The sequence below is a fragment of the Motacilla alba genome, chromosome 1A (assembly GCF_015832195.1).
Source record: "Motacilla alba alba isolate MOTALB_02 chromosome 1A, Motacilla_alba_V1.0_pri, whole genome shotgun sequence".
Taxonomy (NCBI): domain Eukaryota; kingdom Metazoa; phylum Chordata; class Aves; order Passeriformes; family Motacillidae; genus Motacilla; species Motacilla alba.
Window position 1 is genome coordinate 35242850 of NC_052031.1, and position 16937 is coordinate 35259786.

Consider the following 16937-nt stretch of genomic DNA (forward strand, 5'->3'; position numbering starts at 1 on the left):
GATCACATTACACCCTTGTTTTATGGTTCATTTCACTTATTTAATGCAATTTGAGTACCTGTAACAAAAGAGCACTCAAAAAAGGAATGTTTATTATTTGAAAATATGTCATTTGTGTAAGTCAAGTTGGGTTTTGGGGACACCTGATGTGCCTGTGTGAGGCAAGGCAGATCAGTATGACCATGCAACAGGCTGTATGGCAAAAGCAAAGCGTTTCCATATTCATGGAATTTTAAGGATGATGCAGGTACTTTGTATCTGTTTGCTTTTGCCTGTCTACTTTAGTAAAGCAAGTGTACTACAGTGCTACAACAACAACAAAAATCGTAGTAATTTTCCTTTACTACTCCAAGTACATTTTAATACAGTACAGTGGTTTATTAAAATTAAGTCGACTAAAAGTGTTGTTTAGTGTTCTAGCTGATTTATAGAGCATGATAAAACATTCTGAAATCTCTGGAAATGAGGAACATGCTACAGCCTGTATTGGTTTGACAAAGCTGTGTTCGTATGAAAAAGAAATGTTTAATGTGCTCAGTAGATAATGATTCATCGATTCTGACAGAGGAACTAATTTTTAGTAATACAGTACTTAAAAATGTGTGGAATGAACAGCTGGATGCCACAGTTGTGGCATGCCATATTAAGTCTCTGTCTGTTTTTCCCTACAGTGATCTCAGTATGAACAACATTACTAAGCTGCCCTCAAACCCTGTGCACAATCTGCGCTTCCTGGAAGAGCTGTAAGTATCATTGTATGCTTGATGGGCCTAGTCAGCACTAGACACATTCCTGTGTTTGTCTCTCGTACTTACTGTGGGAACCAGATAAAACAGTGCAGGAAAGCTGTCAGCCTGACACTTTTGGCACATGCGGAAACACTTAGTTGAAAAAAAAAAAAAAAACAATTGCTGTGATTCTGGAAATGAACTTATAAAAGAGTTACCATAAAGCTACAACTTCTCTAAGCAGAGACAGAGCCAAACAAATTAAAATTTTTAAGCAAGGACTGTTTAAAAGAGCTGGATTGCTTTTTGGAAATAGTTAAGCAGCAGGATATTAAAAGTTTGAATACTGGCTCATGTTTATTAAATCCCAAGTAAAGCTGTAATCAAAACCAAAACCTGCTGCCTTGTTCTGCCAGTGTCAAGGACAATTGAGTACACATTTCATAGTATGGAGGCTTCTTGTCCTAATCACTTTTAATTACTGTTTCCTTACTCTTAAACTTAGCATCCCTGAAGGCTGACTGTGGAGTGCAGAATCCTGCAAAAAGCTTAGTTACGCTATCTACTACATTCACCATGGGGAAAAAGTGCTTTGGGAAAACGAGCTGATCAAGCACAACATCAAAAGAGGAATGCTGGCTTGAAGTGATTGGGACTAACCAAAAGTGAAAAATATTGTGCATTCATGAGACCTGGATTTGGCAGTGACTGTAGTTATAATGGCCCAGGCTTAAAAGAAAATTTAGGTTTCTGAGGAGTGATAGAGACACTCTATAACTGATGCACCATAGGTCTTGTGAAAAAAAGCTGGCACCTGTATTTGCCTGAGTACCTCTAAATATTGATTAAAAGCCTTTTGTGAAATGTGACTTTTAAGTTTTTAGAACTGAAAACCTGCCTTTTTTTTAGCGCACTTAGCTGCTAACGTGCCATAAAATCCATGTAAGATATGCAAAGTCATGGTGCTACCCTTCTTTCAAATATATGATCTGTTTTAAGCTATGAAATGTGTGCAGTCCTCTGCAATTTAGGTGGGTATTGCATTGACAACTTTCAGTGTCCTTGCTAGCTCTCGATTGAATTTGGCCACCTGGTCTTAAAAGAAAAGAACAAACCAACAACCAACCAAACCAAAAAAAATGAAACCATTTTGTATACTAACTCCAGACAATACCCTATTTGCAAGCAGGTTTTCCTTTCCTGTCTTATTTTTATTACTCTCAGCACTTCTATTTGGAAAGCTTTGTTTCATTTTGTTCTGTCTCTCTTCCTCTTACTTACTCCTTTTCTTTGGTTATCAATACCTGTCTTGCCATTAGTGCAACTTTCAAATAATGTAACAAACAGGAACAGAACACAGAGGGATGTCACACACCAAGTGTTAACAATATTAGGTGCATATGGAGTGAATCATGCCTCAAAGGCACTGCTTGTGAAGTTCTTCATCGTGTTCATGTTTGCTTGTCCAATCTCCTGTCAGTTGTAATAACCCTACTAAAACCTGGCAACCCAATTGCTTTCTGGCCATTAAAGGAAAGAAATTTAATGAAAGTTTGGGCTTTTCCTGGAAGGATATTCTAATACATCCAGGTTACCTTCACTATTTCATTTTACGATTAGGTCACAGAATCACAGAATCAGTGGGGTTGGAAAAGACTTTTGAGATCATCAAGTCCAACCTATGACCTAACACCACCTTATCAACTAAACCATGGCACTGAGTGCCACATGCATTATTTTTTTAAACATCTCCAGAGGCGGTGATTCCACCTTCCTGGGCAGCTAAATGGCCCAAATTGTTAGACTTAAGTCACTGCCTGGGGAACAGTTCTGTGGTGTATATCAGATTCCTAATCAAGACCTTTGAAGGTGTTCTTGCCTTCTCCTTGTGCTGGGCCTACCTTTTTCACTGGAAATATAAAACCTTCATTCTTACAAGCTTCTGCTCCAAATTAAGCCATTCCAGTCTTTCATTGCTTGTAATACCAGAAAGGTATTTATTTTTTACTGTGTTTTGTTCTACATATACATAATCAACTCTTGCATTTGTTTCACACCAGCCAATCATTTCTATTTCTCATTAATTTAATGCTGTTTCATTAATTCCTCCTAGTTTGAATTCGCTTTTAAAATAAGCTTAAAAAACTGAAGCCTAGGCAGATGCAAGGCAACTGATACGAGGCAACTTGTCATTGTGCTGAGGGATTGGTGTTCAGAGGCATGCAAGGCAATTCAGCCTAGTATTATATAGAAAAATGGAAAGGGAATTTTTTATTTGATTCAGTTTTGAAGTGGGGGAGAACAGCCATTGTAGTTCTCATGCTCCCCCATATTAATTTTTGAGCAGTGATTATACATATGATTTTTTTTTCCCATCCAGATGGTTTTTTTCCCAGTTTACCTGAGAAATCTGTGTTTTGTTTGTGTGGCTCAGTTAAAAGGTACTGTTGGAAAACATAATTTAGCCCATAATTCAGACATCATTAAAGTAAGATTTTATGAGATCTTTACTAAAGCAATGTTTCATAAATTTAAAATCCATCTTAGAAATGTCTATCTGATCTTTGAAGTACACAACAGCGGGAGCTTGAAATGCTTTTAGGGTTTTTCTAATGTTGAAAAAAGTCTTACTAATCACTTTATTAGAGATCTGGTTCAAACATCTGATAAAAGCTCATGACTGAACCACTGAATTTTAGCTTAGATGTTACATGCTACTGCCTGGTTTGGCAATACTCTTAAGTGATTATTCTGAAAGAACTGAGGTTTTGTTAAAGCAGTTAAACCAATTGTTTTGATCCCAAAGCAGTGACATATAAGACAGTTCTGTTTAGCCCGTTCTGACCTTCCAAGCTAAATCTGATCCACTTTTACAGCAAAGGTTAGACACCTCTATATTCAGCATTCTTGCAAACCTGATGATCATGACTGGTACTTATTCTTAACCAAAAAGACCATGATCACCAAAGTAAAACATATTGAAAGTGGGTTTTGGGTGCATGTTCCTCTGAAAATTTTAGAAAATGTTGAAGTACTTGAGACTTTCCAACTCTCCAAATAATGAATTCTGAGCAAAATCTTTTATTTGTGAAAATGATGGGCCTTTCAGATATAATTTTCTCTTAAAGCACATATGACAGAACTCCCACCAAGAAAGAAGTATGTTTCAGCTGCTTGATTATCAGCGAGTTGCTCTGCATGAACTTGTACAACACTATTAAGTCAAATTCTTCATTATAAATTCAAAATAACTGCAGATATTTATCAGTCTGACCAAATCCAAGACTCACTCTCTTGTGGATTATTTCTAGACATATGTCATTCTACAGGATGTATAGAAAGCCTGTTGTAATAGAACACTGAATTGGAGTAATGAATGGAAAAATTTTTTTTAAAAATCTAAAGGGTGGGACTCTTAACAGTTTTAGAGGCAGCTACATCTGGGTGCAGACCTAATATTTTGTGATTAGTTGCACTTCAAAGCAGTGCCTGAAACTATTTTATTTTAGAAATTAATATCTCAATGAAATGTGAGGAAGAAAGCCAATAATAATTTAAAACTATTTGAATCAGACCTACTTACAAAATCTCTCCAACTAGATACATATTCACATATAAATATATATGCATAAATTTATGCACAGACACCCACACATGCACACATGTAAAGCTTTATTTTAATTTTAAACCCAGTAACATTCCACAGATAAGCAAAGCTTCAAGTGATATTTAGTAAATTGCTATTTTTCAGCAACTTAAATTGGGTGTTTTAGTAAAAGAGCAACAAAAGGCTGTTGTATTACAATTACTTTACTACAGAGCAGGACAGTCCCAAGTAACCTCTTTTCTACAAAATCAAGCACTGAAATCACCCCAAATAATCTGCAATCTACGTACAAGTGCAGGAATGTTTTCTGACACACATGATTATTTTAAAATAATCTTGAAAACAAATAAATATATCTACAAAGCTTTTAGATTGATCTTGGCATTATTATAGTGAACTCTCAGGCAAAAGTGCCTTTAAAAGTACAATTTAATACAGAAGTGCAAAAGTGCAGATACAGTATGTAAGAGATGTATTATGTGATCTTACCATGATTTGTGTTGAAATCCCTTTACACTTTAAAAGTGGTCAAGAAGCCACTGTATATGTGAAAATAAAGTCCTAAATTACCAAGCATGATCCACTATGAGCTGGTTGGTTTTTGTTTTTTTCTTTTTACTTCTCCCTCTGTTTGCTCTTTCTTGCTGCAAAGAGGTTTTCAAAGGGTTAATGGGAACTCGGTGTTCTTTTCCCCACTGACTCTGAGTCGTGGGACTGAGATCTCTGGTCATGTGCATGTTTGAAGACTGAAAGCATTTGCTCTTGGGGAAGAGCAATCTTTAGTTTTGTACTGGTGTAGGCATATTTGGACTAGCATTGAAAACAGATTCTGTACTTTTAACTATAACGTAAGCTGGTAGTAAAACATGAAAGTGCTGCAGCCATAGTCCAAAACTTTTTCAGAAAGTGGGGGAATCATGTAATTTACTTCAACAATCTTGGAATATTAACATTAAATACTAAAATATTTCCTAAAGGTTAATCTGCATACATTTAAAAACCCCTAAGGCAAGAGTAAAAATGCTGGCAACTGACATGCAGAACTAAAACAAAAATAGAGTATCATCTAGTGGTCTCAAACTATCCACACATTCCAATGTCACTTCAATACCAGTTTTGCAGTTCTTGCACAGCAGGATTTAGCAGAGCTGGTCCTGGTGGAAATTGGTTTGTGTCACCTCCATCAGCTGAAGTTTCAAGAACTGTCACTGCTAAATGACTTGTGATTCCCTAGATAATTTCAGAGCCGTGCACAACCTAACACCTAAGTCATGAATTCAGCTTCTTCATATAAATTGCAAATTTGGTTTCTTTACTTCGTATGTGCATCATGCAGATCAGATTGTGTCACTGTGTTCAATACATGGTGTTTGTCAGTGAGAAATATCTGTCACCAGCCCAGCAAATGGCCCACGGCACACTGTGAATTCTGTTGCTTCAAGACAGATTTCATTCATACCTGGGGCCTGTGGTTTCCCAGTCCTGACAGAGGGAAGTGCACCAGTTGTTTTGAAATATGTTGGTAAAAACAGTAAGGAGATGTTTACCTAGTTAATCAGTTGGAAACAATGGCAAGTTTTCTCCCCTAGTTTTTGCATGCACAGTTTAGGTTTACTAATAAAGAAAAAAACCCAAGCACAGAAGATTCTTACTGTATGAGCTAACAACTTGTAACCTTTACATCCCCAAAGCAAGGGCCCTGGTGTTCTGGAGCTCTCACTGCCTTTGATGCCATCCCTTTGATGCCACCAAAGCGACTAACAACAAAGAACTCACCCATGTGGATGTGTCAGCCTGACATCCTCCAAACTGCCCTTTTGCCATCTTATTAGGAATAACAAGATGAGGGACAGGAAAAAAAAAAAAAGAGGGAGCGAGAAAAACAACAGAGCAAATGCCTTACTAAATCAGAGCTGCTTGCATTGCTTATTGTATACCTTGTGCTGACAGATAATTATTCTGGAAATCTAATGCAAATTGCAAGGAGCAGCCTTGACACTGAAACTGCTCTGCATCTGGGGGGTAAAGGGGAAGAAGGGGAGATGGTGGGGTAGGAAAAAGATAAAAGAAAACTGAAAATATTCAGATATGCTTGCAAGCAGAAGCAATAAATGTTCTAGGTTGATATCCAAGAAACCTTGTCAGTGCTGCTGCGTTAGTCTTATTGAGTGTCTGTTGAAGTTTGGTTTTGGCTTGTAGCTTATAAATGCTTTCTGGTACTCGTAATTTATTATCCAGCAATATTCATTAGGAACTAGTTTAGAACATCAAAAACAGTCATTGGAAGTGCTTATTGTGTTTTGCGATCAATACAGATAGTGACATTACATTTAATTAAACTAGGGTGAAGTGTGCTAGATATCTGTAGATCCTGAGGCAGGATTTTAATTTAAGTCTTACACATTCTGTGTGTGCTGCAGTAGCAAGTATGCAGAAATAATTTCCTTCTTTTTGTCAGTGGAAGTTCAGCCTGTTTGCAGACTGCTTAATTTCAGTGCAGTGAGAACTTTTGGTACCTACATGGGTCAATTTTTTTCAGTTGCTTAGGATGATGGGTAAGGAATTCAGACCACATCACATTTATGTCTAATAGGTTCTCAAGCAGAACCAAATTTGGTTCTCAAGTAGAACCAAATTCTTCCCTCTAAGTTGTTTGTTTGAATTCCCAAAGAGGAGTAAACCTAATTCCTCCAGTAATTCGTTGCTGTTGCCTCATTGAACCACTCAGAAAACACCAGCAATCTCAAAATCTGGATCTACACAAAATGTGTTCTTTGCCTATCACACTGAAATAACTAAACAGCTAACACATTTTTCATTGTTTTCAGTTTGCTCATACTGCGTGGTGCTGCAGTACACTTCAGCCAGTTCCTGCTATTAATGATTATTATTTCCTGCCTTTTCTGATGATACTGACACTACTGGGATAAAACCAAAACCAGCCTCAGAAGTGTAAATAACTCTTGGGAGACCCAGAGTAGGAAATATTATGTATATGATCCACCATTTATTGCTCCATCTTGCATTTAAATACTGAGAAAGAAATTTTAACAATTTTAAGATAATTCTGAGAGTTGTGATTTGATGACAACATCCTTCAAACACAGAAGTGCTGCCTCTTAATGATTGTATCCATGGGATCCACAGCCGGGAGTCAGTGTGGGATGTCCTGGCCTGTGCTGGAGTCCCTCCTGACAGTTGTCCTTGCTGCGATTGGAAGGCAGGTACTTGGATACCTGTTCAGCAGAAGGACCTGCTGCTGTCAGTGCTGGCTAGGGACAGCTTCACAAAGGAAGAGATCAGTTGTCTTTAGCAGTGATTGGATCACAACCATGCCAGATGCATAAAGAGCCTGTGCCTTTTTTAAGTGGAGAAAGAAACAGTATGTTTTGAACCATGTTCTTAACTGACAAAAATCTATGATCTGTTTCATCAAAGCCAGTTCAAGATCAAATACACACTGATTTCATTCCAATTGCTTTAGGTCTGTTGGAATTATTCCAGTTTACACCCTATGAGAATTTGGCACATGCATTTTAAAAGGCAATTAGGCCCTAAAGCAAGAGCAGACTGTGTTATATTTGAATTTCCAACTAAATTCTAAGTAGCAATAAACATAACATACAGCACAATTATGACTTGCACACTCTTCTCCCCTTATTTAAAGAAAGGAGAATATCTTTACATTTTCTTCTTTGATCTCTCTGAGCATCAGATTTTTTAATAGATCATTTGACTCACATTTCTTTTTATATTACCATAATTTTATAGTTTTAATTAACATGACAGATTGAAATATAAAAAGATAATTAAAATACAGACTAACATTTAAATACCTAGGCTAGCAAGTAACTCTTAAAAACCATTTTGAAATATGTGCTGATATCATCCGTGAATTATTAACACTATAATTAATCACCCATTAATTCATACATTTCTATAGCATTGGCCTGAGAATAATAATTAATACATATAAAACCAAACTCTTATCTCAAAGTTTTAGTTGACTTTGGTTAAGTGCCATATGAATATCCATACTGTCAAAGCTTTTTTGATGTAAGCAGCAGGAACGTTTCATGTTACCTATCGATGTATATGTAAGTTGAAGAAAATTAGAAATAAAAATATATAAGTTATATACTGGCTATATATTTATGTAAGTGGAGTAAATATATATGTAGTTGTATGCTTGTGTACCTTTAACAAAGTTTGATAGGAAACAAAATTGAGGCAAGATTCAAGATTGGTAAGTTCTTCCTTGAATAAAGGCAATTTTTTATACCGGAACAAGCTGTTCTAGAAAAATATTTGGAAATTTATGTTTTTCTGTTATACTTCCATGTTGTTCCTCCCCAAGTAGCCATTTCATCCATTAGAAATTGGGCTGTAGGTTTAGGATTGATAGTAGTGTTATTGGTGCAGCTCCTCAGAGAGAAGTAAATTACTGGCAAATATGATACTGTGGCAGGATGCAAATGAGAGCCCCATTTCTACTTGTGTCAGCACAAATTTTTCCCCAGACTTCAATGAGACTGATATTTCACCATGGATCTTTATCAGGTATTCAGAACAATTATGGCAGTTGGAGGAGACAGATCAGGCTTTTAAAAAAGAAGTTTCAAATTACAAAAGAGAGTTTCTTATCTGTACACAAGGAATAAAAGACATAATCCATGATTACATTAATTTCAATGGAATTTTCTACATACTAGTGTTTTAGCACTAAATTCAGGAAGGTACCACATACAGCAGAACAGTCCCTCTTTTGGGGTTTTTCACTGTCTCAGGCCTTCTGAACTTTCAATTTATAATCACAAAAAGAAGATTCTTCTATGTGATTTCTTTTCAATTTTCTGTCTGGAGAGGTTGTTAGCTGGAGCATGTAATAAAGTAAATGATGAATATAGCATCTGATTTCCAAGAAAACATATAAAACTGACTGGATTGTGACTCTGTTGATATTAACCTAGTCATAGATATAGATATAGATATAGATGCAGAAATAGATATATGGATATAAACCTATCCAAGATAACATTGTCTTAGCATGTGCAGTCTTTGCTCTCATTCCTTAAATAAAATCAGCAAACCAGTTAGTGAACAGAAGTAAAATGTAGAGTCAGAGACATACAGAAAGGATTCTAGTTTGCAGAATTATTCGTGTAGAAATCTCTCTGTATCTTTGCATAGTTGTAGAATGATTTCAGATTGCACTCACCATTCCATTCTGTAGTGGATATTGCACTACATGGGAACTGATTAAATATAATGCAACACAAGTGATGCAATGATATATAACCTAATCTGTATTAAAGGGCATGCACTGGCATTAGTCTAGAAACATTGAGTCAGTCTGGTATTCATATCATAGTTTACTGGCAAATACTATGAGTCAAATATATTTATCAGAAATATGAGTGTAATGAATTTCTACTTAATTGTATCTGTTCTGAAATACAACAGCTTCACTGCATTTTCACTTTGTAATAGTGAAGCTTGACTCCTTTTACATTGTTTATTCCCATTATATGTTGAGTCACATTGAGATCCAGCGTCATCTATTCTCCTGTGTTTCAGCACCTGGCAATATTTGATAAGTAACTTGTCCCAGCAAATTCCATTGTGCTAATCCTGTTAGAACACAGCATGAATATTGATCAATGCAAACATATGCTTTTTCCCAAGTAGACGGTTGCCTCCCTTTCATATCTTTTCTTTAGTTTTGATACTACTAGATTTGGAAATATACTCCACAGATGCTTGATCAGCATTTGCTGGACTAGATCTTACTTAAGCAGAGGAGGAAAGCAGCCACTTCCAATATTGTACTGTCAATGTCTTCTGCAGACTGAGAAGTAGATGGATTCCATTTCCCACAGGTTCTTTCTACAGTTAATGGAAATGTATTGTCTTTATTAAATGCCACATTTTTTAATCTGTAGAGAAGACTTTGTAGTATTTCAAGTTCACCTTAATCTCTGCAGTTATAGAGGAGATGCTTGGTACCAGGTAAGGTTTGTCCTGGTGCAGAAAACATCCACACAAAAAGCTGTTTAGAGTCGGCAAAGAAAAATTATGGTACTAGAAATGTAAAGCTGACTGTTGTCAGTCACAACTCATGTTTATTTGCTTCCTTCTGAGGAATAAAGTTTTTCTTTTCAGACAATCAAAGGAAAACAAGAACAAAGTTTCTGATAATTTTTGGAGCTTTAGTTCTCTTGTCTGTGAATATTCTTTTGACTGGATGACCACCATTTCTCAGAACTATGACACTTCAGGAGAGGTCAGACTATGTGAAAGGAGTCAACAGATGGGGAACACTCAAGGGAGAGCCAGACACACCTTTTCTTAGATCTGACCATAGGCCATGAACGTGACCTCCAGCACTACAACTATTCCAACAGTGAGCACTGATTGCCAGTGCAGCTCAGTGGCATTGAAAGATATTTTATAAATTACTGTCATTTAAAAATATGGAGGCCACTAGCTTTTCTCTCATCTTATTTATTTTACATCTTTTAGAAAAAAACTTGCAGTAGTATAAAAAACTATACCTAAGACAAAAGTATCCTGACTTCAAGCATAGCTAGTAACAGGTGCTGAAGGAGATATGTGGTGGCTCTTCTCTAAACTTTTCCAGCCTCCACTAATTTGCAAAGTGTGAGTAAAATCGAAATCTGAAACAACATAATGCAAAAAATAGGATTCTTTTTGATTCCTTTTTCTTTAAGAAATATGATCTATTTAAGCCTGTACTTGATGGGATATCTCTAATATGAGAGATTTTTAAACTAATGTCAGATGTGCTTAAAATAAAAGAACTTTTTAGAATGGATATTTAAAATTGTTCAAACAAAAAGAGTCAATCATTTGGTTATGTAAGTTCTAAAAACAACCAATTTCATTCCTGCTCTCAGAAACTATTAATTAAGTACTCAGTTATAGAAACACATACTGTGTCCATTGTCATTTGTTCAGGTAAAATTATACTTACCCATTCAGACTAAAATTACTATCCAAAGTACATCCAAAATTCAGTAACATACTGTGCAGCTTCCCTGAATTTAGGGTAATAGAATTTCAAGTAATAGAAAACAAAATACCTGAAGAGTGAACCCTGGTAGATGCTTGATATGTACTGTAGTGTCAACAAAGGGATGAATTTTCCTTTATTCCAAGGCTAAGAATAGAAACGCCGTAATAGCAAGAAAATGCTAAAAGGAAGACATTAAAAATTATCAGGAATAAATAAACCAAATTTCCTGAGCTTTGAGGCATGCCATAATGGATTGATATGCTAACTTTTATCCAAGAATACTAAAAGAACTATGCAACCATCCAAATGAATAATTTTTGCTGATTTTTACCAAATACTGCAGTGATGGGGAATTCTAATGGGTTGGGAAGATGCCACTATTGTGCCAGAAGTGGTTTCATAGCATGTCATGGGAATAGATAGGTGCTTTTGCTGAGCTTGTTCCAGAGAAAGTCATGAGAATTGTATCATGGGAAAGGGTTTAGCGTGGTAAATGAAGGCCAGACAACATTGTTACATCAAAAATAACTGTTGCCAGATGTCTGCCTTTTCTGACCCTCTCAGGTTGCTTGGTGAGAGAACTACAAGGACGTACATATCCATACATGGCATTTGTGATATACTTGATGTAGCCCTGTGCTGAAGCACATGGGTTGTACATGAAGAATTATGATCTGCTGCTGCATCAGCAGAGGAATATCATATAAGATGGTTCTAATTACTGTCTGTAAAATTAGTGAGAGCTCTTTTCAAATTGAAAAATATTCAAAGCAGAATTTCAAGAATGGCCTGAAGTTGAAAAAACTCATAAGGAGGAAATACGGAAGTTTTGCCTACCAAAGAATTTAACATGTTATTTCTACAACTTTCTAAATTGTTTGTACAAGACATTTTTAATAATTAAGCAGTTGTGATCTAAAAGGAAAAGAAGGGAAAAAAATTTAAAGGGTTGGAGTCTGAAAAAAACCCCAAGTATCAAAAATTACGTTTTGGTTTAACTGTTTGGGTAACTACCACTCAGAACAGCTCAGGAACATGGCTGTACACTTTCAAAAAATGCCAAGCTTTAAGGCTTGCTGTGGGGAGCCACAAAGATGCTCCAAAGCTGGGAAAAGTGATTATTTAGCCATTGAAATAAAACTTTAAAGCTGCACAGTGTCACTGTCTCAGTCCTGAATTTACAGTCAGATGATGCATGCTTGGTAATTGGCACAGCCCTCCTCCAGGAGCTCTTAAATAGGTCTGATTTTCTTAGCTGGCCCCCTTTGTGAAGAGTAGTAAGTCCAAACAGGGGGTATTAAAATGTAGTGCCTTTGGCAGTTTGCATTGCCTCAATTGTGAGTGAGGAACGTGTGGAGGCCTGAAAGAGCACGCATTTGAGTCTTCAGATAGATGGGTTTAGTTCTCTGCTCTTTACCAGGTTTTCCATATGACACTCACAGCAGTAACTGAAGTCTCAATACCTGTAAGGTATTGGAAACCCATAACTTTCTGGTTCATGCCAAGCTTATGTCCAGAATTGTGTCCAGTCATGTCATTAAAATGGCAGAGCAAAAAGTTGCTGTAGGGATGAAGTACTCTTTAGGTTTGCTTTTAAATAATCATACCACAAGAACTGAAATCAGAATTAGATGGGTCTCAGCCTCTACTGGTTAGTAATCCACAAAAGGCATTTACTTCCAGGAGCACAATCTGTTGTGCCTAACCTTGCACGTGCCTGCTTGAGCCAAGAACAACCCAAAAGTCATTGCCATTTGTGTTCAGAATGAAAGCTGAAGCTTGCAGAGGGCCTTTACACATCTGAAAAAAGGCCCTCACATCTGAGGTGAGTGCCTCATCTTGAGAGAGCCAGGTTTGGTTTGCATGTCTGCAGGAATTCAGCTGCATGTGCCCAGTTCTCTGGAGATCAGACTCCACTACACTCTGCAGTGAGAGACAAGCCCAGCAGCTCTGCCTGATGCTGATTGCCATTGCAGAGCATAATATGTAACAGAGAGAGCTAGCTCAACATTACACGTTAGGTAGTTCAGCAGGGATATCTGTACAGGAAAGAACCTCTTCCACTGACTGAAAATTCCTGAAAAGTCTCTGGAGCGAAGATCTAGATGTTTTCTTTTCCTTTTCATTTCTTTTTTTTTAAATTTTATTTCAACATATAGCCAAATGTATCTTTTTATGTTCTGTATGAAGGCAGTGGCTAAAACCCAGGTGTGCACAGGACCCTGTGGTTAGCTCCGAGAAAACTCAGCCCCAAAGGAGACAGCATTTAAGGGCCAGTCAGTGCTGGATCTTTGGGAGTCCAGTCAAAAGGACTTGGCCTTTTCCATGAAGAGTACTGGCAAATCTGGTGCCTGTTTCAGCACTGTAGCTTCCTCTCTGGCAGCTTGGTACCTAAGGAACTTCCTGGAACTAGTCCTGTGTTCTTTCCTAAGGGGCCAGAGGCTGAATCAAATGTCAGCTGTGGTATCACATCAGCTGGGCTCTGCAATCCTGGTGCACAGTATCTTGGCTGGTGGGGTGTACAATTCCACTTGGCTTACTTTGTTCTGCAAAGGGGGTTGCATCATATCAATTTGTGGGTTTTGTCAGCCAGGAGTATACACTGAGGCCCCACTGACTCAAAGGAACTTTACTAGGAAGTTGTCCCTTACCAGTGAGATTTCCAGGTAGGGTACAAGTATCACAGCAAATTCAGGCTGAGTTGTGATGTCAGAAGGCTGAATGCAAGATCATAGAGTGGGTTGGGTTGGAAGGGGCTTTAAAGACCATCTAATTCCAACCCCTTGCCATGGGCAGGGATGCCTTCCACTATGCATGTTGCTCAAAACCCCATCCAACCTGGCCTTGAGTAATCTCCAGGATCCTCTGGAGCTGCACTGATGGGTAACATAGAAATGCCATTATTTCATATCAAATAGATTCTCTCTTTCTTAGACACAAACCTTACAGAATGATGCAGTCTTTTATTTTTTTTTCTTTTTTTTCTTCTTTTCTTTTTTTTTTTTTTTTTTTTTTTTTTTTGTCAGAGTAACATGCTTTGCAGAGTTATTTGGTGTATTTTACCTGTCTGTAAAATACCTTCAGACAATCTGAGAGCAAGATGCAGTGGAAACAGGGGGAAAAAAGTCCTGCAAATTTTAACAAATTCACTTTCTGGCAACCTATTACACATGTGCTCACAGAGAAAACCATTATTTCACCAGTAGAGCAGTTTTACATGTAGTTATTTCAGAATGAACGCTAATCATTGCTATGTAGATATATTTTTATATTTGTGCAAATGAATGAATGTTCACAGAAATCATACGTGCACAATTCCAAAAGTTCATGCCTGTAAATCCTATGATGCTAATGGTTGTCACTGTGTCTGTATTTTAGTTGCTGGGATTGTTCTAAACCCTAAAAAGAATGTGAATAATTCAATGTACATTCTAAACCATAAGCCAAATTTGCAATGAAATTGAATTTTTTCTCTGCAGTCCAGTTCTCAGTGAATCAACGGTGCAGTTACAGACTTCTCTTTTTTAGTTGCTGGTTGGTTTTTTTTTTTTTTGGGGGGGGGTTGTTTGTTTTGTTTTCGTTTTGTTATTTTTTCGTTGTTTTTTTTTTTAAGTGTATTAATGAAAAAACTAGGCTCTTAAACGACTGCCTCTGGCATCAGTTGCTCAAACATAGCTGTGTTGCACTTTTTAGCAACCAAATTAATTCCACATGAAGAGAAAAGCTATTCACTCTTTTCCTTTTTCAAACTTTGCAGACGTCTTGCAGGAAATGGCTTGACATACATTCCTAAGGGAGCCTTTGCTGGCCTTTTCAGTCTTAAAGTGCTGTAAGTAAACTGTGTGTTGTTTGATATATTTCTGATTTCCTAAATGCTCTAGGGAACTAATTTACCAGTGAAGTTTTGATCAAGTAAATTACATATTTTGATCAGTTCATTTTGAACAATTCAATTGAAGATACATATGAACATCATTAAATCTTTGTTTTTTCACATAGAAAGTATCCTAAACAAAAGTTGGAAAACATTAATAGCCTTCTAAAAACAACTTGCTCATCAAGTAGATGTCTCTGTACAATATCAAAGGTAAAAATTTATTCAGTTAATAGTTTCTTTAATTATCTCAAAAGTCCTGATTTCAGCTGAACTTTTCATGATCACACAAAACTGGAGGTTTCCTTTTCTTGAGAAACATGGGAGAAAAACATTATTGTATATAATACAATGTAATTTAAAGCACAGTTCCCATTTCATATATTGTTCTTTGCGATGTAGTGGCTATTACATAAATTATTAAAACTATTACAAAATTGTATCATTTGGAGTAATAAGACAGTACATATAGTTACTAAAATTACTAGCAGGCTACATCTCACAGTGTTTACACTAGAGAGGATCTTTGCCCATGTAAAGGTCACAGAAACTGTACTTTTAGCAAGAACACCAGCCTCCTCGGCAGTGTCAAGCCAGGCCTGGTGCTACTGTACAATTCTCTACTGAAAAAACCACTTAGCAGGAAAAGAAGTATAAAGAGATTCCTGCTCCATCTACTTCTAAGTTGGCAAGCTCTAGCTCTTATTGGCCCAAGCAGATTTAGGCCTGCCAGAAATTATTTCATTTACAATGTCCCATTGAATATGCCTCCTTTTGAAGGCCGCATGTACTACTTTGGATTTATCCGCATAGAATATTTATGTTGTAGGAGCTGGTCCAAACAAGGGTGTTAGGTAGTATGAATGAAACCGTATTCAAAAGGAAGAAAATATTCTTTAGGAGTGGAAAGTGATTTTTCAATCTTTGCAAGGTAAATTGTTTGAGAAAAAAAGATTTGTCAAGTCATTGCTAGCAACCTTTGGTTTGAGAAAATGTATTTCACTGAAAAAATTATCAGTTTATTTATAGAGATAAAATTTTATTCAAACTAAATCATAAATGTCTCACACAGTTAAGAGTTGATCTGCCATTGTTGCATTTTCCTGAGTAAGGATTTCAAGATCAGTCCTTCACAGCTTTATCAGAATAGAATCACTTCAGAAGAACAATATCCGTGCATGAGAATGAAAATTTCAGAATCACTGGAGGCAATTGGGAAGTTACAAGCCCTACTGAAAGAAAATCAGATTCGTTTAGCTTCTTTAGCTGCTTTGAAAATCCTGCTCAGAGCTGACGTCTAGCTGTTAACAAAGCTAATATGCTACAGATATTTGTTTGCCTTGAAGAGAGCGGGCCTTTGACAGGGGCAAGGGAGTGGACTGTTTGTGTGACTTGCTTTGTAATCTTGAAGTAGGACCAGTACAAAGAAGGTAAGCTTGGAAGGAAATTTGCAGTAGAAAGAAATTATCTTTACTGTGTTGATTCTGGCTTTTGTGCTATTCACATTGTAGGATGCTGCAGAATAACCAGCTACGCCAGGTTCCTACCGAAGCGCTCCAGAACCTGCGCAGCCTGCAGTCTCTGTGAGTATACCTGATTAATCCATTTGCAGCCTTGCATGAGCAGTAATATACAATTACCTAATAATTACCTGTTAATATTGCTTTGTAATGTGCTGAATCAACTTTTAAT

At 36.8% G+C, this 16937-nt stretch overlaps 1 protein-coding gene across 1 annotated transcript in view; it reads left to right on the forward strand.

Annotated features, from left to right (window-relative positions):
- LGR5 (leucine rich repeat containing G protein-coupled receptor 5) overlaps window positions 1-16937 on the forward strand; it is a 92237-nt gene that overhangs the window by 36929 nt on the left and 38371 nt on the right. The window contains exons 2-4 of the mRNA XM_038154784.1: window positions 672-743; window positions 15129-15200; window positions 16757-16828. Coding sequence (XP_038010712.1) covers window positions 672-743; window positions 15129-15200; window positions 16757-16828 — 216 coding nt within the window. The remainder of the gene's footprint in view (window positions 1-671; window positions 744-15128; window positions 15201-16756; window positions 16829-16937) is intronic.